This window comes from Loxodonta africana, chromosome 25 (assembly GCF_030014295.1).
Source record: "Loxodonta africana isolate mLoxAfr1 chromosome 25, mLoxAfr1.hap2, whole genome shotgun sequence".
Lineage (NCBI taxonomy): Eukaryota > Metazoa > Chordata > Mammalia > Proboscidea > Elephantidae > Loxodonta > Loxodonta africana.
Window position 1 is genome coordinate 23,235,446 of NC_087366.1, and position 25,348 is coordinate 23,260,793.

The 25,348-nt window shown below is 37.0% G+C and overlaps 1 protein-coding gene across 2 annotated transcripts in view; it reads right to left on the minus strand.

The window, feature by feature from the left end:
* Nucleotides 1-781: 781 nt before the first annotated feature.
* The window catches only part of TDRD5 (tudor domain containing 5), a 101,916-nt gene continuing 77,349 nt past the window's right edge, over nt 782-25,348 (minus strand). For both annotated transcript variants that reach the window (XM_003410865.3, XM_003410866.4), the window contains 3 exons: nt 24,609-24,752; nt 5,127-5,340; nt 782-1,029 (listed from right to left, as the gene is read on the minus strand). In XM_003410865.3, the coding sequence (XP_003410913.1) occupies nt 782-1,029; nt 5,127-5,340; nt 24,609-24,752 (606 nt within the window). The remainder of the gene's footprint in view (nt 1,030-5,126; nt 5,341-24,608; nt 24,753-25,348) is intronic.

The window sequence follows — 25,348 nt, forward strand, 5'->3', positions numbered from 1 at the left end:
TAATTTTTAAAAATGTGTTTATATGACCAAAGCTCCAGGGTGTGGATTTTCTTACTGATTATAATATTTAAAAGAAATAATAACGATGAGGATAGGAGCCCTGAATTACCATATTTTTACGCAAATAACGTGTGCCTTCTACATTTGTTTGTCAGTCACAACCTCCTCCTGCAAGGTATTTTTGTAAGTGCACTATGCTAATTTTTTACAGCAACATGTTATAAAAAATTGGCATAGCAGCACTTAGGAAAATACCTCCAGGTGGAAGACACGGCTGGCAAAAAAACATGGAAGGCATGTGCTGTTTGTGTAAAAATATGGTATATTTCTCTATAATATAAAAGATTTCAAATTAGAAGCAGCATCACTGAAATTCAGACATCTTTTTTTCTGGGGATAGAAATGCGAGAATATTTGTCTTGCTAAATATGGATCACAAAAAATTAGTTTTCAAATTTTCATTTATCAATCATGGTAAGAAAAACATTTACAAGAACACAAAAAGCACAGATACAAAAACTTTAAACCACTACATTAAAAACAAGGGTGAATAAAACAATACAGAATAAGAAACATCATCAATAAACATGAAAATTAACATTAAGTATCTATATTTACAAATCGAAGTGGACTCTTAGCATAATAAAGCTAACATAACATATAGTCACACAAAAAGAAAAAGCATCAACTATCAAAATACTATTTTGCCTGAATACTCCCTTATTTGGGCCCAAGAAATCACCAGGCCCCAACCAGCTGGCTTATTTTTTTCTCCCTTGCCTCATGCTTCCATCCTTTTCATACTGGGGTACCAGTGTAAGAAGCTCCTTGATGTGGCCAGCCGTGCGGCAGCTCCTAAGGCAGCAGTGGCTGTACTCCGTGGAATGTAGAACTTCTGAGAAATCTGGTGCTCAGGAGACAAAATCAAAGAGATCTGTTCCATGGCTCCTTGACTATTGTCTTTGAAAAGTGTAATAGCACGGCTACTAGAAAAATCTTCATTCTCTAGGCTCCCTGGAGAGCTTTCTACTGAAAAAGAGAAAAAAAAAATCTTTTCAAGGGATTCTCATACTGCCTTCCATCTCCCATTCCTAGATCTTTATTAACATGTGTTATAATCCTCTTCTGTTAGGTGATGACATTACCAATGGCAAATCAGAGAGGATAAGCATTTGTGGGGAAAGAGTATCAGAAAGGAGGTAGCTGCAGAAAACAAGGGAGCTGGAGGTCTGCAAAGACCCTTGAGTCTTTGGCTGAGCAAGGATCTGTTCATGTGTGTGAGGAAATTACCGAGGCCAGGAAAAAACCAATTTTACAGGAGTGGACAGAGTAATCATTGGGGCTCACGCTGGGACAGTTAGTGTTCTGTCATGGATTGAATTTTGTCCACCAAAAATATCTGTCAACTTGGCTAGGTCATGATTCCCTTGTATGACTGTCTACCATTTTATCATCCGATATGATTTCCCTATGTGTTGTAAATCCCACCACAATGATTAGCAGCAGTTATACTGATGAGGTCTACAAGATTAGATGGTGTCTTAAGCCAATCTCTTCGAGATATAAAAGACAGAAGGGAGCAGAGAGACAGGGGAACCTCACACCACTAAGAAAGCAGCACCAGGAGCAGAGCGTGTCCTTTGGACCTGAGGTTCCTGTGCTGAGATGTTCCCAGACCAAGAGAAGACTGACGATAAGGACCTTCCTCCAGAGCCGACAGAGAAAGAAAGCCCTTCCCTGGAGCTGGCACTCTGAATTAGGACGTCTAGCCTGAGAGAATAAACTTCTCTTTGTTAAAGCCATCCACTTGTGGTATTTCTGTCATAGCAGCACTGGATGACTAAGACACGCTTCCACCAGCTATCGTGTAAAGACCTAACACATGGGGCATCAAATTCCATCGATATCCTCAGAAGGGTATTGCCTAAAGTAGCAGAGCCAAATTAGACCTAGCTAAAGTTGTTGGGACTTGCCTAATGAAACCTAAAGGAAACTCTGAAAGAATCAAACCAGTTTCAGGTTATTTAATTTCCCTACCTCCCTAGAAAAAAAGAAGGGAGGGAGGAAGGAAAAAAAAAGAAACAACCAACAATGTAAAATTTACAGTGTCTGACATCCAATAAAAATTACCAGGTATGCAAAGAAGCAGAAAAATATGAGAGGACAAAAATCAATCAATAGAAACAGACTCGGTTATGATACAGATGATAAAATAAAACCCTATGCCGTCAAGTTGATTTTGACTCACAGCAATGCTATGGGACAGAGTAGAACTGCCCCATAGGGTTTCCACGGAGCAGCTAGTGGATTTGAACTGCCAACCTTTTGGTTAGCAGCCAAGCTCTTAACCATGGCACCACCAAATTAAAAAATACTACATATAATAGAATCACAAGACAAGGGTGTTAAAATAGCTATTATATAAGAATACTCCATATATTCACAAAGGTAAAGGAAAACGTGACTCTGACAAGAAGAAAAAGGGAAGATTTTTAAAAAGACTCCAATCAAACATCTACAGATCAAAAACACAATACTTGAGATGAAAATTACACTGGATAGAAAAGATTAGTGAACTTAGAGAATTAGTAATTGAAACTATCCAAACTATCCAAAATGAAACACAGACAGCAAAGACTTGTAAAACATAAGTGAACAGAGTATCAGCGAGCTGTGGAACAATATCAAGTGGCCTACCATATATGTAATTGAAGTAAAAGAAGAGAGGATAATAGAAAAAAATATTTAAAGATATAAATAATAAATAATATTAAAGAAAAAATCCAAATTTAATGAATACTACAAATTCAGACCCTGGAAGCTTAACGAACCCCAGGCAGAGGAAATATGAAGAGAACTACACCAAGACACCTTATAATTGAATTGTTGAAAAGCAATGATGGAGAGAAAAATCTTAAAAGCAGACAGAAAAAAAAGACATACAATGACAAGAATGGCAACAGACTTCTTGTCAGAAACAATGAAAGCCAGAGTGACATCTTTTAATGCACTGAAAAATCTGTCAACCTATAATTTTATATCCAGCAAAATAATCTTAAAGAAATGAAGGCAAAATAAAGGCTTTTCCTGATGTACGAAAGCTGAGAGAAAACAGCAGCAAATCAGCACTATGAGAAACGTTAAAATTCTTCAGGCAGAAAGAAAATATTACCAGATGGAAACTTGGATCTACCATGTGATGGCTACTATGGTCTGTGGCCCAGATCTGATCCACCACCTGTTCTTGTAAATAAAGTTTTATTGGAACACAACCATGCTCATTCATTTATGTATTGTCTATGGCTGTTTTCATGCTATGAGGACTGAGATTGAATAGCTGTAACGTAGGCTGCATGGTCTGCAAACCTGAAAATGTTTATTTTTTTAGCTCTGTACAGAAAAATTTTGCCAAACCCTAATTTACACAATGGAATGAAAAACACCATGGTAAACATGTTGAGTAAACAAAAAAAGACTTTTTCTCACTTTTAATTGCTTTAAAAGGTAACTATTTAAAGCATTTGTATACATATATATGTATGTATGTGTATACATATATATACTAGCATTTACAACATATGAAGATGTAAATGTATAAAAATAATAGCTTAAAAGCTGGGATGAGGGAAATATAAGTATACTATTTTAAGATTTTCATACTCTATGTGAAATGAAGTAGTATTATTTTAAGATGATAATTTGAAGATATAGACTATACACCTGATAGCAACCACTAAAAAGTAAAACAGAGAGGTATAACTACTAAGCAAATGAAGGAGATAAAAATAGGATCCAAAAAAATTATTAAAAAGAAGGTGGAAAAGAGGGAAAAGGGACAAGAACAAATGGAACAAATTGAAAACAAATAGCAAAATGGTAGATTTAAACTCATGCATATTGATTATCACATTAAGATCTAAACACCCCAGTTAAAAGAAGAGAATGTCAGATTGGATACAAAAGCAAGACCACATGATGTGCTATCTATAAGAAATCCCTAGATAGGCTAAAAGTAAGAGGATAAAAAATGATATGCCATGCTAATACAAGTCAAAAGCAGCCTGGAGTGGCTATATTAATATCAACAAAGTAGATTTCAAAGTAAGAATATTACCATGGATAAAGAGTGTAATTTAATAATGATAAATGAGTCAATGTATCAAGGACACATTATAATTCTAATAACAGAGCTTCAAAGTACTTTAAGCAAAAACTAATAGAACCGAAAGAAAAAGACAAATCAACAATTATAATTGGAAATCTCAATAATTCTCTCTCAATAATTTATTGAGGACGTACCGTATATAGAAAATTAGTGAGGATACAGAAGATCCAAATAACACTACTTATCAAATTGGGTTAATTGATATTTACGAATACTTTACCTATCATCCAACTACACATTCTAAAGTGTACATGAAACATTCACAAAAACAGACCATAGGCTAGGCTATAAAACAAGTGTCATAAATTTAAAAGGACTGAAAGTATGTTCTTTGATCACAGTGAAACTAAATTAGAAATCAATAATAGAAAGATCTGAAAAATATCCAAATATGTGAAAATTAAACAACATACTTTTAGATGACCCATGGGCCAAAGAGAAAACTCACAAGGAAATTATAAAATATTTTGAACTGAATGAAAATAAAAGCACAACATATCAAAATTCATGGGATGCAGCTAAAGAGGTACTTAGAGGGAAATTTATAGCATTAAACACATATTAGAAAAAAAATATTAGAAAAGAAAAACTCTATAAAATGAATGACCTAAGTTTTGACTTGAAAAATTAGGAAGAGAAAATTAAGCCCAAAATAAACAGAAGGAAGGAAGTAATAATAATAATAGAGCAAAAATCAATGAAATAGAAAACAAAAACAATAGAGAAAAATCAACGGAACCAAAAGTTGGTCCTCAGATCAATAAAATGGTAAGCATCCATCTAGTCGATGGATCAGGGGAAAAAAAGATGACACAAATTACAAATAACAGGAAGGAAAGAGTAGACATCACTACAGAATCTAAAATGATGAGAGTATTACGAGAGAAACGAAGATTTTCTGTACCATGGCGAAGCATTGTATTTGTCAACCGTGAGCATTCACATGTATACCTAAACCTACCTGAGCCAGAGTGTTTTCCTGGGGAATCAACCACTATAGGAGATGAATTGGGTGCTGCTGTGGATAGATGAATTTGCTTTGGGTGAGTCTGAATGCTGTTAGGCTCAAACTGGCTCTCTTCTGTTGACTGCTGTGAGTGGATCAGAGAGATGTAGAACTCTTCCAATGAATTGGGTAGTGTGGAAGAATCCAAAGAACCCTTTAAGTTTGGTTGCTGAAGAATGGGAAAAATGAGGCAAAAGCATGAAAAGTAACTGTTAGTATCATAAGGATAAGTATCATAAGTATCATAAAGCTCTCTGTTTCCTTACTTATATATGAAAGATAAATATTTCCCATATCACGATTAATAAATAAAACTCTTCTAACGACCTAGACACGCTCTAGAAAAACAAGTCCTTCTCTAATTAATGATAATTCATGAAACATTTACTGACTATATACTTTGAGTAGCTATGGTCCTGAGTGCTGCCATACAAAGCTAAGAAAGAACGGCAGGAAATGAGAGAAATGACATTCATTGAGCACTCACTGTTAGGCATAATGCTAGGTTATTTGCATGTGTTTCTTCATTTAAACATGAAAAACACCGTTCTAGGTAGGTGCTGTTAGGTATTCTTCATTATGACTTCTTTTGCTTAGCATAATGTTCTTTACAAAGTGGGTAATTTATCCAAGGTCAGTCAGTAAAGGGCAGGGCAGAGATGTGAATTCAGGTCAGGGTACATTTTCTGTGCTCCACCACACCACCTTCCAATAAGATCCAATCCCTATCCTTAAGGAGCTCACATCCTCAGTCAGGAAAAAGGCAAAATGCAGCTAGCCATGAAAGAAGGCATTAACTGCATTCTGCAGCATGAGTGACCCTGTAAGACACAGAACTGCCCCACAGGATTTTCAAGGAGTGGCTGGTGAATTTGAACTGCCAATCTTTTGGTTAGCAGCTGAATGCTTAACCACTGCACCACCAGGGGTCCTGAAAAAATGCTAGTAGAACACAAATGAGTTAAAGGAAAGGTTCTTGGGTGACAAAATGGAGTATTAAGAACGAGTTTGAGAGAAAAAGATGAACTTCCTGGCTTATAGTTTCTTAGTGCTGCTATAACAAACATACCACAAGTGGGTAGCTTTAACAAACAGTAATTTATTTTCTCACAGTTTATGAGGCTAGAAGTCTGAATTCAGCTCTAGGGAAGGCTTTCTCTGTCCACTCTGGTGGAAAACTCTTGCCTCTTTCAGCTTCTCTTTCTTGGTTCCCTGGTGATCTCCACGTGACATCAGTCTTTCTGCATTTTGTGCTTCCTTACTTCTGTGCTTAATTGGCTCTTTTTATATATCTAAGAAGTGACTGACTTAAGACACACCCTACACTGATATGGCCTCATTAACATAACAAACAAAACCATATTCCTAAATAGGCTTACCTACACAAGAATAAACCAAAAGCCAAACCCACTGCTGCTGAATTTATTATGACTCATAGCAACCGTACAGGACACAGTAGAACTGCCCCAAAGGAGTTCCAATGCTGTAAATCTTTACAGAAGCAGACTGCCACATCTTTCTCCCTTTGAGCAGCTGGGGAGTTTGAAACACCGATCTTTAGGTTAGCAGCCAAGCGCTTTAACCACTGTGCCACCAGGGCTCCTCATACAGAAGATTGGGTTTAGAATTTATAACACATATTCTTGGGGGACACAATTCATTCCAAAATACTTCCCAAACAGAGATTTAATTTGGGCTAAGGTGACTAGAAACCCTGGTGGTGTAGTGGTTTAGTGCTATGGCTGCTAACCAAAAGGTCAGCAGTTTGAATCCACCAGGTGCCCCTTAGAAACTCTACGGGGCAGTTCTACGGTCCTATAGGGTTGCTATGAGTTGACTCGACGGCAAGGGGTTTGGTTGTTTTTTTTTTTAAGGTGACTGGAGTACCAAATTTAACTATTAGAAGTCAGATCCTACATTTTATCCTACCACAGAGTCATTGCTAAAGTAAGTATGTTGTTGTTGTTAGTGCCATTGAGTCAATTCCAACTCATGCTGACTCTATGTGTGCATAGTAGAACTGCTCCATAGGGTTTTCAAGGTTGTGAAAGTAGGTATCTTATCAGTGTTTATCTTCTGTGATATTAAAAGGTATTAATATGACTAAAGCGGGGCCCATTAGGACCAGACTATAACACACTGACTTAAGTGGCTCACAGTCTGGAATCTGCCTAGAGCAAGCTGAAATAATAATTACATAAACAGAAAATTTGGGTTTGTGTGTCTTTCAGGCTCATGTGTAGTAGGCATTTAATATCATTTGATTTTCTTTCTGTGGCAAAAATCTACAGTGACCCATTTTAAAAATCACTGGCATGACTGTGGCTTGTGTAATTACATAATATACAAATGGCTGTGTGGATACTCTTTTTTTTTTTTTTTTGGCAACAAAGACAAAACTCTAAAACTCCAGATAGCTATACAATATTATATGCTATTTAAGGAAACCAAAAACCTGATTTCAAATTTTCCCTTAGTCAATACAACTTCCATGTTATGCTTTAGTTACCCTTTAAGTTTATTCTCACTTAAAGTGAGACCAAGCATCAGTGAGCTCTTTCAATAAAGCTGTGATGGCAATTAAGTAAATATTAATATCACAAATTTTTAGAGCCAAGAAAGATCACTAGTCCAAAACAGTATTCAAAGATGGACAAACTGAGGTACCCAAAAGGTAACTTGCTCAAACTGCAAATTTAGTCAGTGGTAAAGGAACAGTTCCCCCCAGATTATGGAACTCCCAGACCAGTGTCTTTTACACTATGCCTTGCTGCCTATTTTCAGCTGTTTAATAACAATCAAAATTAGAAACAATTTAAAAACTATCATTTTTCTGTCAGGATAAATATTTTAAAGAAAGATACATTGTTAAAACATATACTTAAGATGTATTCTGATAACTTTTCACCCTGAATGCCTTCTAAATTGGTATGACATTTTGAAAGGACATACTTGTGGTCAATTTAAGGAGCCCTGGTGGCACAGTTAAGAGCTTAGCTGCTAACCTAACCAAAAGGTCAGTAGTTAAAATCCACCAGCCACTCCATGGGAGAAAGATTTGGCAGTCTGCTTTCATAAAGATTAAATCAAAACCCAAAACAAACAAACAAACAAACAGGAATTTCCATAAAGATTACAGCCTGGGAAATCCTATGCAGCAGTTTTACTCTGTCCTATAGGGTCACTATGACTTGGGATCGACTTGATAGCAAGCTGTACCAAAAAAATCCATTGCCATCAAGTCAATTCCGATTCATAGTGACCTTACTGGACAGAGTAGAATTGTTCCACAGGGTTTCCAAGAAGCAGCTGGTGGATTTGAACTGCCGACCTTTTGGTTAGTAGCCAAGCTCTTACAGCAACCGGTAGTCAATTTAAGCCCTTAATTAAAAAACAGGAGTCTCTTCCTCTAGACCCTTGCTTCTCAAACAAGTATGGTTTCCAGACTAGCAGCATTGGCATCACCTGGGAGCTTGTTAGACATGGAGAACTTTGGTCCCCATTCCAGATATGCTGAATCAAAATCTGTATTTTAATAGGATTCTCAGGTGATTTATATGCACATTGTAATTTGAGTAGCAATATTCTATCAGGTTTACTCCTCTGTAGTTATCAACAGGGGGTAGTGGTGGTTCAGTGGTAGAATTCTTGCCTTCCTTGAGGCAGATCTGGGATCTTTACCTGGCGAGTGCACCTTATGCATAGCCTCCATCTGTCTCACAGTGAAGGCTTGTGTGTTGCTATGATGCTGAACAGGTTTCAGTGGAGCTTCAGACTAAGATGGACTAGGAAGAGACGCCTGGCGATCTACTTCTGGATAAAATCAGCCAGTGAAAACCCTATGGAACACAATGATCCAATCTACAACTGATCACGGGGATGGCACAGGCCTGGGCAGTATTTTGTTCCACTGTGCATGGGGTCACCATGAGTTGGAGGCCAACTTGGCAGCAGCTAACAACACAAAACAGTTATCAATGACTGACCCCCTCATAACTGTTTGGAAGTATACCTTGATGGAACTAGAGGTTAGTGTCAGACCTTTAAGAAAAATGTTCATGATTTCTTGAAATATGAACATATGCTATAAAAAGGATTGCCTGAAAGTATAATAAGATACTACTTCACATACAGTAGGATGGCTATAGTAATAATAACAACAGTAATAATAAACAGATAATAACAAGTGTTTACAAGGATGTAGACAAATTGGAACCCTCACACATTACTGGTGGGAATATAAATGTTGCAACTGCTTTGGAAAACAGACTGGCAGTTCTTCAAAAGATTAAAACACAGAATAAGCACATGACCCAGGAATTCCATTCCTAGGTACACACCTAATAGAATTGAAAACATAAGTTCACACAAAAACTTGAGTATGAATATTAACAGCAGCGTTATTCACAGTAGCCAAAAGGTGGAAACAACACAAATGTCCATCAACTGACACATGTCTGATGGACATAAAGAGCAGGACTAGCAAGCTCCTCGTTTACTGAACTCTAAGGTTAACTGGCAGCACAATGGTTAAGTGCTCAGCTGCCATCCAAAAGATTGGTGGTTTAAACCCACCCAGCCTCTCCATGAGAGTGAAAAACCTGGTGATCTGCTCTCTTAAAGATTATAGCCTACAAAACCCTATATAAGCTCTACTCTGTCAAATGGGGTTGCTATGAGTCAAAATCGACTCAGTGCACACAACGAGATTGCATTAACTTTAAGAGGCATGAACAACATGTTTTTCTTTTTCTGAGCTTACTATTTACTTAAACTTTTCACACACGTTGCTGTTAAATTATGTTGGTTCCTTCTCATACTTTTTCTGGTGGCTTTTATTTATGTAAACTCAGGTGCGAGACCTCAGTTAACCAAACTGAAAAATAGGTTAAGGCAATGAAATGAATAAATATGGTGAAATTTAACATGTTTTATATATGTTGTTAGGTTTCCAACTTAGAGCAACCCTATGTATAACAGAAGTAAACACTGACCCGTCCTGCGACATCCTCACAATGGCTAGCTGTTTGAGCCCATTGTTGCAGCCACTGTGTCAACCCATCTTGTTGAGGGTCTTCCTCTATTTTGCAGACCATCTACTTCACCAAGCATGATGTCCTTCTCTAGGGACTAGCCCCTCCTGGTAACTTGTCCTAAGTATATGAGATGAAGTCTCGCTTCCTTGCTTGCAAGAAGCACTCCAGCTGTACTTCTTCCAAGACAGGCTTGTTCTTCTTCTAGTATATTCAATATTCTTGCCAACACCGTAATTCAAAGGCATCCATTCTTCTTCGGTCTTCGTTATTGTCCAACTTTCCATGCATATGAGGTAACAGAAAATACCTTTTTTTTTTCCCTTGGGTCAGGTGCACCTGTCCTCAAAGTGACATCTTTGCTTTTCAACACTTTAAAGAAGTCTTTTGCAGCAGATCTGCCCAATGCAATACAGTGTTTTATTTTTTATTTTTCTTCTTTTAATTTTATTGTGCTTTAGGTGAAAGTTTACAGTGCAAATTAGTTTCTCAAAAATTTATACACAAATTTTGTGACATTGCTTGCAATCTCTGCATTGTGTCAGCACTCTCCCCCCTTCTCTTTCCAGCCCAGGTTCTCTGTGTCCATATGTCCAGTATTCCTGTCCCTTCCTGCCTTCTCATCTTTGTTTTTGGGCAGTAGTAGCCCATTTGGTCTTGTATACTTGACTGAACTAAAAGGCATGTTCCTCAAGTGTGTTGTTTCATAGGCCTCTCTAATCTTTGGCTAAAAGATGGACTTTGAGAATGGTTTCAGTTCTGAGTTAGCACGATGTCCGGGGACCATAGTCTTGGGGCTTCCTCCATCTCTGTCAGATCAGTAAGTCTGGTCTTTTTTTGTGTGTGTGTGAATTTGAATTTTGTTCTACATTCTTCTCCTGCTCTGTCTGGGATGCTCCTCTATGTTCCCTGTCAGAGATATTGGTGGTGGTAGCTGGGCACCATCTAGTTCCTCTGGGCTCACGCTGGTGGAGGCTGTGGTTTACGTGGCCCATTAGTCCTTTGGACTAATATATTCCTTGTGTCTTTGGTTTTCTTCATTCTTCTTTGCTCCAGATGGGAATGGGACCTATGGATGTACCTTAAACGGCTGCTGGCAAGCTTTTAAGACCCCAGACAATACTCACCAAAAGTAGGATGTAGAACATTTTATATGCCCATTGACCTAGATGTCCCCCAAGACAATGGTCCCCAGCACTCAGCTCCAGTAACTAGGTACTTCAAGGTGTTTGGATGTGTCCAGGAAGCTTCTATGACTTTGCCTTGGTCATAAGTTGTGCTGACTTCCCCTATATTGTGTGTTGTCTTTCCCTTCACACTTGTCTACTATTTAGTGCTTTCCCTCCCTCCCCCCACCTTAACTATCAAAGATTTTTTTGTGTGTAAACATTTTCTTGGGTTTTTATAATAGTGGTCTTATACAGTATTTGTCCTTTTGTGATTAACTTGGCATAATGCCCTCCAGATTCATCCATGTTGTGAGATATTTCGCAGATTCAACATTGTTTTTTATCTTTGCATAGTATTCGATTGTGTATATGCACCATAATTTGTTTATTCACTCATCTATTGATGGGCATTTAGATTGTTTCCATCTTTTGCTATTGTGAATAATGTTGCAGTGAACATGAATGTGCATATGTCTATTCGTGTGACAGCTTATTTCTCTAGGATATATTCCTAGGAATGGGATTGCTGGATTGTATGGTATTTCTATTTCTAGCTTTTTAAGGAAGCACCATGTCATTTTCCATAGTGGTTGCACCATTTTACATTCCCATGAGCAGTGCATAAGAATCCCAATCTTCCCACAACTTCTACAACTTTTTTTTTTTTTTTTATTAGTGTCAGTAATGTCAGGGTGAGTTGGTATCTCACTGTAGTTTTGGTTTGCATTTCTCTAATGGCTAATGATTGCGAGCATTTCCTCATGTGTCTGTTAGCCACCTGAATGTCTTCTTTGGTGAAGTGTCTGTTCATATTCTTTGCCCGTTTTTTAAATGCATTGTCTTTTTGTTGTTGAAGTGTTGGAATAGTCTACAGATTTTAGAGATTAGACCCTTGTCAGATATGTCGTGGCTGAATTTTTTCCCCAGTCTGTAAGTTCTCTTTTTACTTTTTTGGTGACGTCTTTTTATAAGCGTGTTTCGTTTTTAGGAGTTCCCAGTTATCTTCTGGTGTTTATGCATTGTTAGTTATGGTTTATATTCTATTTATGCTATGTATTAGGGCCCCTACCATTGTTCCTATTTTTTTATTCCATGATTTTCATCGTTTAGGTCTTTGATCCATTTTGAGTTAGTTTCTGTGTGTGGCGTGGGTATGGGTCCTGTTTTTTTTTTTTTTTACAGATGGACATACAGTTTTGCCAGCTCCATTTGTTAAAAAGACTGCCTTTCCCCCATTTAATGGACTTTTGTCAAAATCAGCTGACCATAAGTGGATGGATTTACAACTGAGTTCTTAATTCTGTTCCATTGGTCTATGTGTCTTCGTTGTACCAGTACCTTGGGCTATACAGTAGGTTCTGAGATGATGTAATATGAGGCTTCCTACTTTATTCTTTTTCTTCAATAATGCTTTGCTTATCTGGGACCTCTTTCCTTTCCATATAAAGTTGGTGATTAGTTTTGTCATCTCATTAAAGAATGCTGTTGGTATTTGGACTGGGATTTTACTATATCGATAGATGGCTTTAGGTGGAATTAACATTTTCACAATGTTGAGTCTTCCTATACATGAGCATGGTACGTTTTTCCATTTATGTAGGTCTCTTTTGGTTTCTTGCAATAGTGTTTTGTAGGTCTTTTACTTCCCTGCTTAGATTTATTCCTAAGTGTTTTATCTTTTTACTGGCTATTATAAATGGTATTGTTTTCCTGATTCCCTTTTCAGAGTACTCTTTGTTGCTGTAGAGGAATCCAAGTGATTTTTGTGTCAATCTTGTACCCTTCCACTCTGCTGCATTCTTTTATTAGTTCCAGTAGCTTTCTTGTGAAGTCCCTGGGATTTTCTTTGTATAAGATCATATCATCTGCAAATAGGGATAGTTTTACTTCTTCCTTTCCAATTTGGATGTACTTTATTTCTTTTTCTTGCCTTATTGCTCTAGCTAGGACTTCTAGCACAATATTAAATAGGAATGGTGAGAAAGGGCATCCTTGTTTTGTTCCTGTTCTCAGGAGGAATGCTTTCAGCCTCTCTCCATTGACAATGATGTTGGCTATTGGTTTTGTACAGATATCCTTTATACATTGAGGAATTTCCCATCTATTCCTATTTTATTGAGAGTTTTTTATCAGGAATGGGTGTTGGATTTTATCAAATGGTTTTTCTGCATTGATTGAGATGATCATGTGATTCTTTTGTTCTATTTATGTGGTAGATTAGGTTGACTGGCTGTCTAATGTTGAACCATCCTTGCATACCTGGTATGAATCCCACTTGGTTATGGTGTATTATTTTTTTGATATGATGCTGAATTTATTGGCTAGAATTTTGTTGAGAATTTTTGCATCTATATTCATGAGAAATATTGATCTGTAATTTTATTTTTTTGTGGTGTCTTTGTCTGGCTTTGGTATTAGGGTTATGCTGCCTTCACAGAATGAATTCAAGGGTATTCCTCCTTTTCTATGCTCTGAAATAGTTTGAGTACTACTGGTGTGAGCTCTTCTCTGATGATTGGTAGAATTCTTCAGTGAAACCGTCCAGGCCAGGGTTTTTTTTTGTTGTTGTTGGGAGGTTATTTATTTATTTATATCACCTCTTCATTCTCTTCTCGTTATGGATCTGTTCAGATTTTGTATTTCAGTTCATGTTAGTTTAGGTAGGTAGAAATTTGTCTATTTCCTTTTGGTTCTCAACTTTATTGGAGTACAATTTTTCACAGTACTGTAATGATACTTCTTGTTTCTGTTGGTTCTGTTGTAATGTCCCTCATCTCCATTTCTTATGTGGGTTATTTGTTTCTTCTCCTGTTTTACTTTTGTCAGTTTGGCCAATGGCTTGTTAATTTTGTTAAAAGTTTCAAAGAATCAACTTTTGGTATTGTTGGTTCTGTTGTTTTTCTGTTCTCTATTTATTTCTGCTCTAATCTTTATTATTTCCTATCTTCTGGTGCCTGTGGGCTTCTTTAGCTGCTCCCTATTTAAGAATTGTAGGGCTAAAGTTTTGATTTTGGCCTGTTCTTTTTTGATGGCTGCATTTATTGCTATAAATTGACCTCTGAGCACTGCTTTTGCTGTGTCCCAAAGGTTTTGGTATGATGTGTTTTCATTCTCCTTTTTGACTCCCTCTTTCATTTCTTCTAATACTCAGTGGTTTTTACACAAAGTGTCTGTTATTCAGTTTCCATGTATTTGTTTTTTTTTTTTTTTTGGTTTATGTTTGCTTGAAATTTTTTTCCATCCTTTGAATTTTAATATATTTATCTTTTTGTATAAAAGGTGTGTCTTTTGTAGATAACATATTGATGGCTCGTGTTTTTTTTTTTTATCCATTCTGCCACTCTCTGTCTCTTTACTGGTGCCTTTAAACCATTTACATTCAGTGTGATTAGCGAATGGTATGAGTTTATTTGTCATATTGTTGAGCTATTTTTGTGGTGCTGATGTTTTCTTTGTTCTTCCCACTTTCCTGTGCTGCTTTCCTTTTGTTTGTGGATTATCTTTTCTTTCATTATTATATATTTCGTGTTGACTGAGTCTTTACGTTTTTCTCCATGTTAATTTTGATGAATAGGTTAACTTTCTTTGTAGTTACCTTGAAATTTATCCTTATCTTCCTAAGTTTGAACCAGTCTTTCATTACTTGATATCACTTTGACTTCCTCTCCATTTGCGAGTTCTCTACTTATACTCTTTATTCCCCCTTTTATTGTTTTGACATTTTCATCATTTATAGATTGTTGTCTCTGTTTCCCTGGTTTAAGTCTTTTAGCTTTGTTTTATTATTGAGAGTTCTTTACCTAGGTTGGTGTCTGGCTGATGCTATCCTGTGTCCTGGAATCAGGTTGTTGTCCAATGTTGTTGGTTCTCTAATCAAAAGACTCCCTTTAATATTTCTTATTAATTTGGTTTGGTTTTCAAGAATTCCCTTAGTTTCTGTTTATCTGGAAATGTCCTAATTTTGCCATCGTATTTGAGGGAGAATTTTGCAGGATATATTATTCTTGGCTGGCAGCTTTTTTCTTTCAGCCCACTGCCATTGAGTCAATCCTAACTCTTAGCAACCCCCTAGGGTGTAAACCTCTACAGAAGTAGATTGCCACATCTTCTCCCGTGGAGCCTCTGGTGGTTTCAAGCCACTAACATTTTGTTTGCCAATCACTTTAGGTTTTATATATGTCATCCCATTGCCTTCTTGCCTGCATAGTTTCTGCTGAGTAATCATAGTCTTATTGTTTCCCCTTTATATGTGACTTTTTGTTTTTCTCAAGCGGTTCTCAGCATTCTTGTTTTGTCTTTGGTTTTGGCAAATGTGATTATGATATGTCTTGGTGACTTTCTTTTCGGGTCTATCCTGTATGGAGTTCATTGAGCTTCTTGGATGGTCAGCTTTTCATCTATTATGATATTTGGGAAGTTTTCTGCAAAAAAATCTTCAACAATCTTCTCTGTGTTTTCCATTTTCTCCCGTTCTGAAACTCTGATCGCGCACAAATTTGCTCTTGATTGTGTCCCACATAATTCTTAGATTTTCTTCATTCTTTTCTGATTTTTCCTCAAACATGTATTTGTTTTCAATCTGATTCTGTCTTCCATTGTTTCAAATTTGCTCCTAAAACCTTCTATTGAGTTGTCCATTTCTGAAATTTTGCTGTTTATCTTTTGGATTTCTACTTGCTGATCTGTATGATTTCTAATAGTTTATTTTGACATTTTGTTTTTGTATCATTTTCTCGAATTCTATTGCTTTGTCCCTGTTTTCCTTGACTTTGGCCATTTTTTCCTTGGTTTTGTCTGTGTTTTCCTTTATCTCTTTCCTAATCTCTTGGAGAGCCCTAAATATTACTCTTATGAATTCCATCTCAGGTAGTTTCACTGCCTTCTTTTCTACTGGAAGGTTATGAGATTATTTTGTTCATTGCTGGAGCAATCTTGTCCTGCTTTTTTTATGTTTTGGTATTGTCTGGTGCCTCTGAGATATTGACATTATTTTATTTATTGATTGTATGTTTGTTTTTTCATCCTGCTTTTTGTTTTGATATGTCAGGGTGGGTGGGCTGGGCATGCTTTGCTGCTTGCTCGTCTGTTTGCACAATAGCTGTTGCCATTTTGTCTGGGATGCAGGGCAGCAGCAGGCAGGGAGAGCCTTCTTTGCTGTACACTGGTTTGGTGAGGTGGCTGAAGATGCACTGGGTGGGTGCTGTCTGCCTCCTGATGTTGGTCCAGTGGTGTGGGAATATGCACAGCCCCTCGCCAGATGGGTGGGGGTGTAGGACTGGGAGTGCTATGGGTTCACCACTCAGCAGTTGGTAAAGGGGCGGGAGGGGAGGTGCAATGGAGGCCCGGTGCAGTGGTGGGCCTAAGCTCCAGAGTGCTTTAGCCACGATGGTGTGGTGGGGGCTGGTGGGAAGGGGTGCAGGTACCATACGGGGCTAGGGGGAAGAAAGGAGAGAAAAAAGGAGGTGATGTGGCAGTAGCCAGGGTTTAGGGACTGGGGTGGATCCCGGCCAGCAGGAAGGGGAGTGAGGTGGCATATGAGGCAGAAGGGTGAGGGGTGGGAAAGCATGTTTCTCTGGTTACCAGGTGCTGTCTCCTGTTGGGAGCTCTGTGAAGTTGCCTTCCCATACTCCCTGTCCGGGGTTGTTGTTGGCTGTGCTCCAGGATAGCATCATTATGCCATGTTAGTTGGCAGGGGAGTTTGACTTCATATCTCTCCTTGTTCTCTGTTCTCCTTCAGTTTCTTCCATTCAATGTCTGATCTAGTTCTTTATCCCTTCTTTTGATGGTTAGGGTTCCAGGACTGATATTTGTATCTGTTTTAATTAGTTTTCCAGGTCTTTGCTGCAGAGAGATGGCATGGTGCATCTGTCTAGGGTGCCATTTTGGCTCTGCCCTTCCCCCGGCATTTTATTTCTTAACTGGTGTTTCCAAGGGTGTTGACTGGAACCAAGTAAAATGAAATCCTTCACAACGTCAATATTTTCTCCGTTTATCATGATGTTGTTTACTGGTCCAGTTGTAAGGAAAAGTGGTAAAAGTTGTAATCTGAAAAGGCACTAAAACCAAAAAAAACAAACCCACTGCCGTTGAGTCAATTCCAACTCACAGCAACCCTACAGGGCAGAGTAGAACTGCCCCATAGAGTTTCCAAGGAACGGCTGACCTTTTTGTTAGCAGCGGTAGCACTTAACCACTACACCACCAGAGTTTCCGAAGAGGCATTAAGGACCTGAAAATTTTAGGAAACAAAAAGATGGTACATTCCTTAGCATCTCAAATGCTTCTCCTACCAACGGACTTCTGCGTTCAGTCTTAGGAATATTCTGGCTGACTCACAGTTTGGAAATTAGTTTTTAAACTAAGATTGAGACTATAGCGTATAAGCAATCAGCCTTAGCTGACATTTCATATGTTTAATTTAGCAATGTCTATCTTTGTTTATCAATTTGCTGTGTAATCCATACTGAAGGCTGCAGTTTTTGATCTTCATCAGTAAGTGCTTCAAGTCCTCTTCACTTTCAGAAAACAAAGGTTATATTGTCTCCATATTGTAGGTTGTTAATGAGTCTTTGACTCTTGATGCTGCATTCATTCTATATATGCATATATTGTCATGGATTGAACTGTGTCCCTAAAAAATATATGTCAACTTGAATGATTCCCAGTATTGTGTGATTGTCCACCATTTTGTCATCTGATGTAATTTTCCTATGTGTTGTACATCCTACCTCTATGATGTTAATGAGGCATGATTAGAGGCAGTTATGTTAATGAGGTAGAACTCAATCTACAAAATTAGGTTATGTCTTAAGTCAATCTCTTTTGAGATATAAAAGAGAGAAGCAAGCAGAGAGATATGGGGACCTCATACCATCAAGAAAGTAGTGCCAGGAGTACAGCATGTTCTTTGGACCTGGGGTCCCTGCGTTGAGAAGCTCCTACACCAGAGGAAGATTGATGACAAGGACTTTCCCACAGAACAGACAGAGACAGTCTTCCCCTGGAGTTGGTACCATGAATTTGGACTCCTAGCCTCCTAAACTGTGAGAGAATACATTTCTCTTTGTTAAAGCCACCCACTTGTTGAAGGGTGACTGAAGAGCTTCCATCCAATAGATTCATGTGTTTTTTCCCAACTTCACATCACCTATAATTTTTGTTATAAGTGGACACCTTCTGTAACTTTAAACCAGTAAATGTCAAAACACTGGAAGGATATGGTTGAGAACATAGTACTGTTCCTTCTACTAGAGGTCAAACAGCTCCTCCTCTAAACTGTAACTGTCCACAAAGAAATAATGGGTGACATTCTCAAATGCCCGTTGAAGTCCAGCTATATAGGGTATATTATACATTTCCCTAACACCTGAACCCAGAAATTATTAAAGTAATGATATTAATGTTTATTCTTAGTGAATTCCCTCCAAGATCAGAAATGATGACCGCTGCTTCCTCTTCTAGATTTTCATAAATGATCTCTATAATAATCAATTATAGAACCTCAAGCCTGATGTTACATAAGCCAACTTATTCCCAATTTTTGAAAAATTACAGAAATTTCCCATATTTAATATCTAGGCCTTTCTCCAAATTGTTGCAACACCTCAAAAACAAAGAAAAAACATCGTGAATTCTTTTGAACACCTAGATGAATAATTTTTCAAGCTAGCACTAACCATATTAATAATACTGCCATTACTACCGTTGTTACTATTACTACTTTTATCAGCTGCTGAGTACTTACTATAAGCAAGGCACTACACTAGAGCTTCATCTCACTTAATACACCCAAAAACTCCAAAGGAAGTACATTATTATTACCCATATCACATGAAGTGGTACGACAAAGTTGTAAGACCTCATACTCTGGGACTACTTGAATTCAAATCCTGGCTCTACCACTTACTGTATGACCTGGGGCAAGTTACTTAATCTGTTTGTCTCATTTTTTTCATCTATAATGGTGAGTACAGCACCTTTTGGATTGTGAGGGTTAAATGATCTTACAGATACACATATGTAAAGTGCTCAGAACAGGGGCAGACAAATAATAAGTGCTTAATGTCAGAAATTATTAATATTATCTTATTGACTTGTCAAGATCACAGAGATAACTACTGGAAGCCACGATCTAAACCCAGAAATTTAACTCTAGAGATGTGACTCTTAATTGCTACAAACTTCACAACTTCTTATGGGTTAGCAATTGGAAAATTAGCTTTATTAGTTGAAAAGGCCAGAATATATTTATTTAATAGGAATTCAATTACTGAGGATACAGAGAATCAGAGATGGATGTTCTACAAACATTATGATTCCTGGACTTAAACCTATAAGTTGCTATCAAAAAAATAATGTATACTGAGACTTCCAGTTCCAGTCACGATGCAATAACTTAATCAGACTAACCTTCTCCCCTCAAAAATTATAACACTGGAGAAAAAGTATTTTGAAATGGTTGAAGGCACTGGAGAACAACCAACTCAGGGAGGACTTCGAAACATGAGGTGAGTTCCATAATGACCTCAGCTTTTTAACTGAAGGCATTTTCCAAATCACGGTATGGGGTACAGTCCAAGCAGAAAGCGGCAGTCTTACCAACTGAGGAAACAGAGATCAGAGTTTGAGACTGACAAAACAGCTGGGCCTTAAAGAGTACGATCCCAGAGAAAAGGGAATAGTGGAAGAATCTAAAAACCTGCTTACAAATCCTCTTCAAGTTTTTGACCAACTCCTAAACTGCATATACACAGAGTGAAATTATAAGAAATCCAACAAAACAAGGCAGCTGGGAGGCTAAAAGATATGAGTAGAAATTTCATCAGCTGTGGTACGGAGGAGACAGGGTGGAGTTTGAGTCCCACCAAGGTGGAGGACCTTTGGCAAACTCTCCAGACTTTCAGCTAAGATCCCAAGAAGGACCATGCTTTAGGAGTAAGAGTCACACCTAAAAGGTAAGAACAAAAGTAACATAGAGCAGTCCTAACAAAGCCTAAAACCAAGTGTGAGATATATGTCAAGTTATTTGCTGGTATCTGTTAGCTAAAAGACAATTTAACCCTCTTTGGAGGAATATAACTCATCCAAGCTTCTATAATTTCCAACATTCAATTTAAAAAACCATGAAGCATGACCCTCCTCCCAAAATAACAGGATCAAATAAAGACAGAGTCAGAGAAGAGACAATAGGTGCAGACCCCAAAATGATTCAAATATTGGCATTATCTGAAAGGGACTTTAAAATAACTATGATTAACATGTTCAAGAAGGTAGGGGAAAATGATGGAAAAAATAGATGAAAATACGGAGAATTTAAACAGAGAATCGGAATCTGTAAAAAAGAATCAAATGGACATTCCAGAACTGAAAAATGGTATGTCTGAAGTCAAGAATTCAATGGATATGTTTAACAGCTGAATGGATCCCAAAGACGACAGAATTAAGGCACTTAGTACAATGGAAGAAGAATCCATGGAAAATCTCCAAACTGAAGCACTTGGTGGGGGGGAGTGGGAATATAAACAAAAGAACACAATCCAATAGGCATTTGGGAATCAACCATAAGTTTTGGCATATGTATAACTGAAATGACAGCAGTTAAGTAGAAAGATGAGGCAGAAGCACTATCTGATGAGATAATGGGGCAGAATTTTCCAAAAATGATGAAGCTTATTAACTTTCTAATTCAATGAGCTTAATGAACCACAACAGGATAAATCCAAATAAAATCACATCTAGATATATTATAATCAAATAGCTGAACACCAAAGCCAAAGAGAAAAATATTAAAAGAAGCTGGGGGCGGGCGAGGGGGGGGAGACATTATCTTCAAAGGAGCAGTAACAACACTGATAGCTAATATTTCAGAAGAAGCCAGAAGGCAATGGAATGACATCTTCAAAGGGTTGAAAGAAAAAAGTGCCAGTCTAAAATTCCATACCCATGGAAACACACCCATCAAAAAATAAGATTGTTTTAGTCATCTAGTGCTGCTACAACGGAAGTATCACAAGTGGATGGCTTTAACAAACAGAATTTTATTCTCTCACAGTCTAGTAGGCTAGAAGTCTTAACTCAGGGCGTCAGCTCCAGGGGAAGGCTTTCTTTCTGTGTTGGCTCTGGAGGAAGGTCCTTGTCATCAATCTTCCCTTGGTCTAGGAGCTTTTCTGCGCAGGACCCCCAGGTCCGAAGGCTGCGCTCTGCTCCCGTTGCTGCTTTCTTTGTGGTATGAGGTCCCCATGTCTCTCTGCTATCTTCTCTCTTTTATATCTCAAAAGAGATTGGCTTAAGACAAAACCTAATCTTGTAGATTGAGTCCTGCCTCATTAACACAACTGCCTCTAAGCTCGCCTCATTAACATCATAGAGGTAGGATTTATGACACATGGGAAAATTACACCAGATGACAAAATGATGGACAATCACACAATATTAGGAATCATGGCCTCACCAAGTTTTTTGGGGTACACGATTTAATCCATGACCAAGATTAAATAAAGTTGAGCAAAATCTTGTCATCAAGGAGGCCTGCACTATAAGAAACACTAAAGGGAGTCCATCAGGCTGAAAGAAAATGATCCCAGATAGAAGTATGGAACCACAGGAAGGAATGATAAGCACCAGAACAAGTAAATATGTGGTTAAATATAAATGACTACTTACTCTTTAAAACATATGCCATACGTTAGAACACATTACAAATATAAAAAGGGGACATGAATACAGATTCCTCAGAAATTAATACATGATAAGCAACTTCATGCTAATATTATTGTTTTTGCTTTAAAAAATTAATATTGTTAAGTGATTTTTCAGTTATATTAATTCTCATTAATAATTAAATAATCTTTATCAGTTAGAATTGGAATTGATTCAACGGCAACTGGTTTTGTTATTTTTGGTTTTATCTCTCATGGACATCTACACAAAAATGTTAAAGTTTTAACAAATTGAATCCAGTGATATATAAAAAGCATAACATATAATGATCAAATGGGATTTACTCCAGTAATATAAAGTTGGCCTAACCTTCGAAAGTAAATAAATGCACTTTAGCAGAATAAGGGAGGAAAACTGTATGATCACTGAATAGATTCAGATAAAATTATTCATAATAACCTCTCAGCAATCAAGAAACAAAGGAACAAATACATACAATAACCTATAAGCTAATATTATACTTAACATTAAAATATTAAACTCTCTGCCTTGAATGTCAGGAATAAGACAAGGAGTTCACTATCACCATTTCTAGTCAACATTGTCCTACAAGTTCTAGTAACTGCCATAATGCAAGAAAGAGAGAAACAGATATATAAAGATTAGAAGGGAAGACAAAACACTCATTATTTTCAAAACACATGACTGAATACATAGAACAAAAATCCAAAAGAATTCATATGTATCTACAATAAGAATTAATTAATAAGTAGCAAGGTTGTTAAATACAAGCTAAATATTAAAAACTCAACTGAATTTCTGTATATTAGCAAAAAAAAAGAAAATGAAAATTTAAAATATCATTTATGGTAACAATAAAAATATTAAATATCTTGGAATATATCTAACAAAAGGTATGCAAAAGCCCAAAACTGACAACCACAAAACACTGCTGAAAGAAAACTTTTTTAAAGATTCAAATAAATGTAGGAGATAATATTATGTTCATGAATTGTAGGAATGAATGTTGTTAGGGCATTAGTTCTCCCCAAATTGGTGTACAGATTCGATCTAATCACTTTTAAACCCCAGCAGAATTATTTGAGGAAACTGACAAGATTCTTCTATATCCTAAAATTTACACGGATATGCAAAGTCCCTAAAACATCCAATGCAATTTGAAGAAGTTGAAACTCTCATACACTGCTGGTAGGAATAGGAAATGGTGCAGCTACTCTGGAAAATAGTCTGGCAGTTTCTCAAAACGTTAAACATAGAGTTACCACATGAGCTAGCAATGCCACTCCTAAGTATATACCTCAGAGAAATGAAAATGTACATTCAAACAAAAACTTGTATTTGAATATTCTTAGCAGCATTATTTATAATTGCCAGAAAGTAGAAACTGGCCAAATACCCATCAACTGATGAATAAATAAAATGTGGTATATCCTTACAATGAAATATTATTCAGCAATAGAAAGGAATGAAGTACTGGTACTACAATATGAGTGAACCTTGAAAACATTATGCAAAGTAAAAGAAGCCAATCACAAAAGACCACATATCGTATGACATTTATATGAAATACCTAAAATAGGAAAATATTCCATAAAGACAGAAAGCAGATTAGTGGTTGTCTAGGGCTGGGGGTCGCTATGAGTTGGAATCAACTGGACAACAACAGGTTTGGTTTGGTTTAGGACTGGGGGAGGATACGGAAGGGGAGTAACTGCTAATGGGTATAGGGGTATAGGGGTTTTGGAGGGAGATGATGGAAGTGTTCCAAAATTGTAATGATGGTTGAACAATTCGGTGACTATACTAAAAAATGTTTACTTGTACACTTTAAGTAGGTGAATGGTATGGTATGTAAATTATATCTCAATAAAGCTCTTATTAGAAAAAAACTACACAAGAAACAAAACATAAAAGTCTATTTTATAATAAAACTAAATCCATGCTCTTAAATGACCTACACTTCTGGAACAGGCTATTCTATGTCATACAGTATGACTTTATCATTGTTACTATACAAAGTAACTGTATTCTATATGGAATATTTCACTCAGGATTCATCTTCCCCAAAGTTGCTTTTTCAACCTATCTCCTACACTTGAGCCCATTATTGAATGTAACACACAAAAGTAAAGAAGCCTGGTAGCCCAGTTTCACAATTCACACAAATTGTCCTGCTGTCTTCAGGATGATCATAATGTGTATTTCAGCAAAACAGATGTACTCTGTGTCAGTTAGTTCTTCTGTCAAAGCAATGTAAGAGAAGTAAACTGGGCTAGATGATACAGCAGATATACAGCTTAAAAATTATGGCTAAATTACAGAAAAATGTTTTCTAATCCTAATACTGAGGTTAAATGAACTTTAATTCTAGGCCCTGGATTTTCTTCTCAAGAGATAACTATATTAATTTAAATTAACTGAAAAATCAACTTACATTTATGTACATGTATTCTACCAAGTGCCAAGAGAAGGATCATTAATCAGAATTTTACTTTCTAAAAATGAAAGTACTTCTCTATGCAAATCTGTCACAATAACATTCATTAAACATTGACCTTTTGAATCCTGGTTGTGCCAGTATTTTTTTCCTGAGCACCCAATCCTTCTTGTTTTTGAACGTCTACTTTCATTCCATTCACAAGGCCTGAAGGCTGCCATGAATCATCCCATATATCATGGGGTGTAGAAAAACACCAATCCTATAGAGGGAAAAAATGCAACAATAGACCAAGACACAGTGCCACATGATCCAAATGGAGGAAAACTTGGGCAAAGTAAAGGCAAAGAGGCAAAGTACATTATATAAGAAAAGATATTTGTTAACTTTTTATATCAGTGCAACTTTTCCCCCTTGCTTTATTGGTCCATGCCCAATCATGAATTCCTTTGAACACCTGGATCTGAAAAACACAAATACAACTCTGTTGGTGGTATTTTCTTTAATATCGTTTTAATGGCCAGATGATTTTTCATTATTATCTAGTATTTAAAGGACACAAATACTAAGGAGCAACTTAACTGCAGGTATTTCTTTGTATTTATAACCAATGGAAAATAAATTAAATTTTAAATATATACTTAGGCCCCATATTAGCAAACATTCTCACTGCAGAGGCCCAGAGGTTATATTACAAGGTTAATTCAACAAAAAGTAAAATTAGTGAAAACAGTTCTTTAGATTATTTATAAATACCTGAAGCTGTGACTAGGGGGTCAAAGATAAAACAAAAATCACAATGACTGATAGGGTAGACAGATACATGGTCAATAAGTCCACGATCTATTCCCTCCTGCT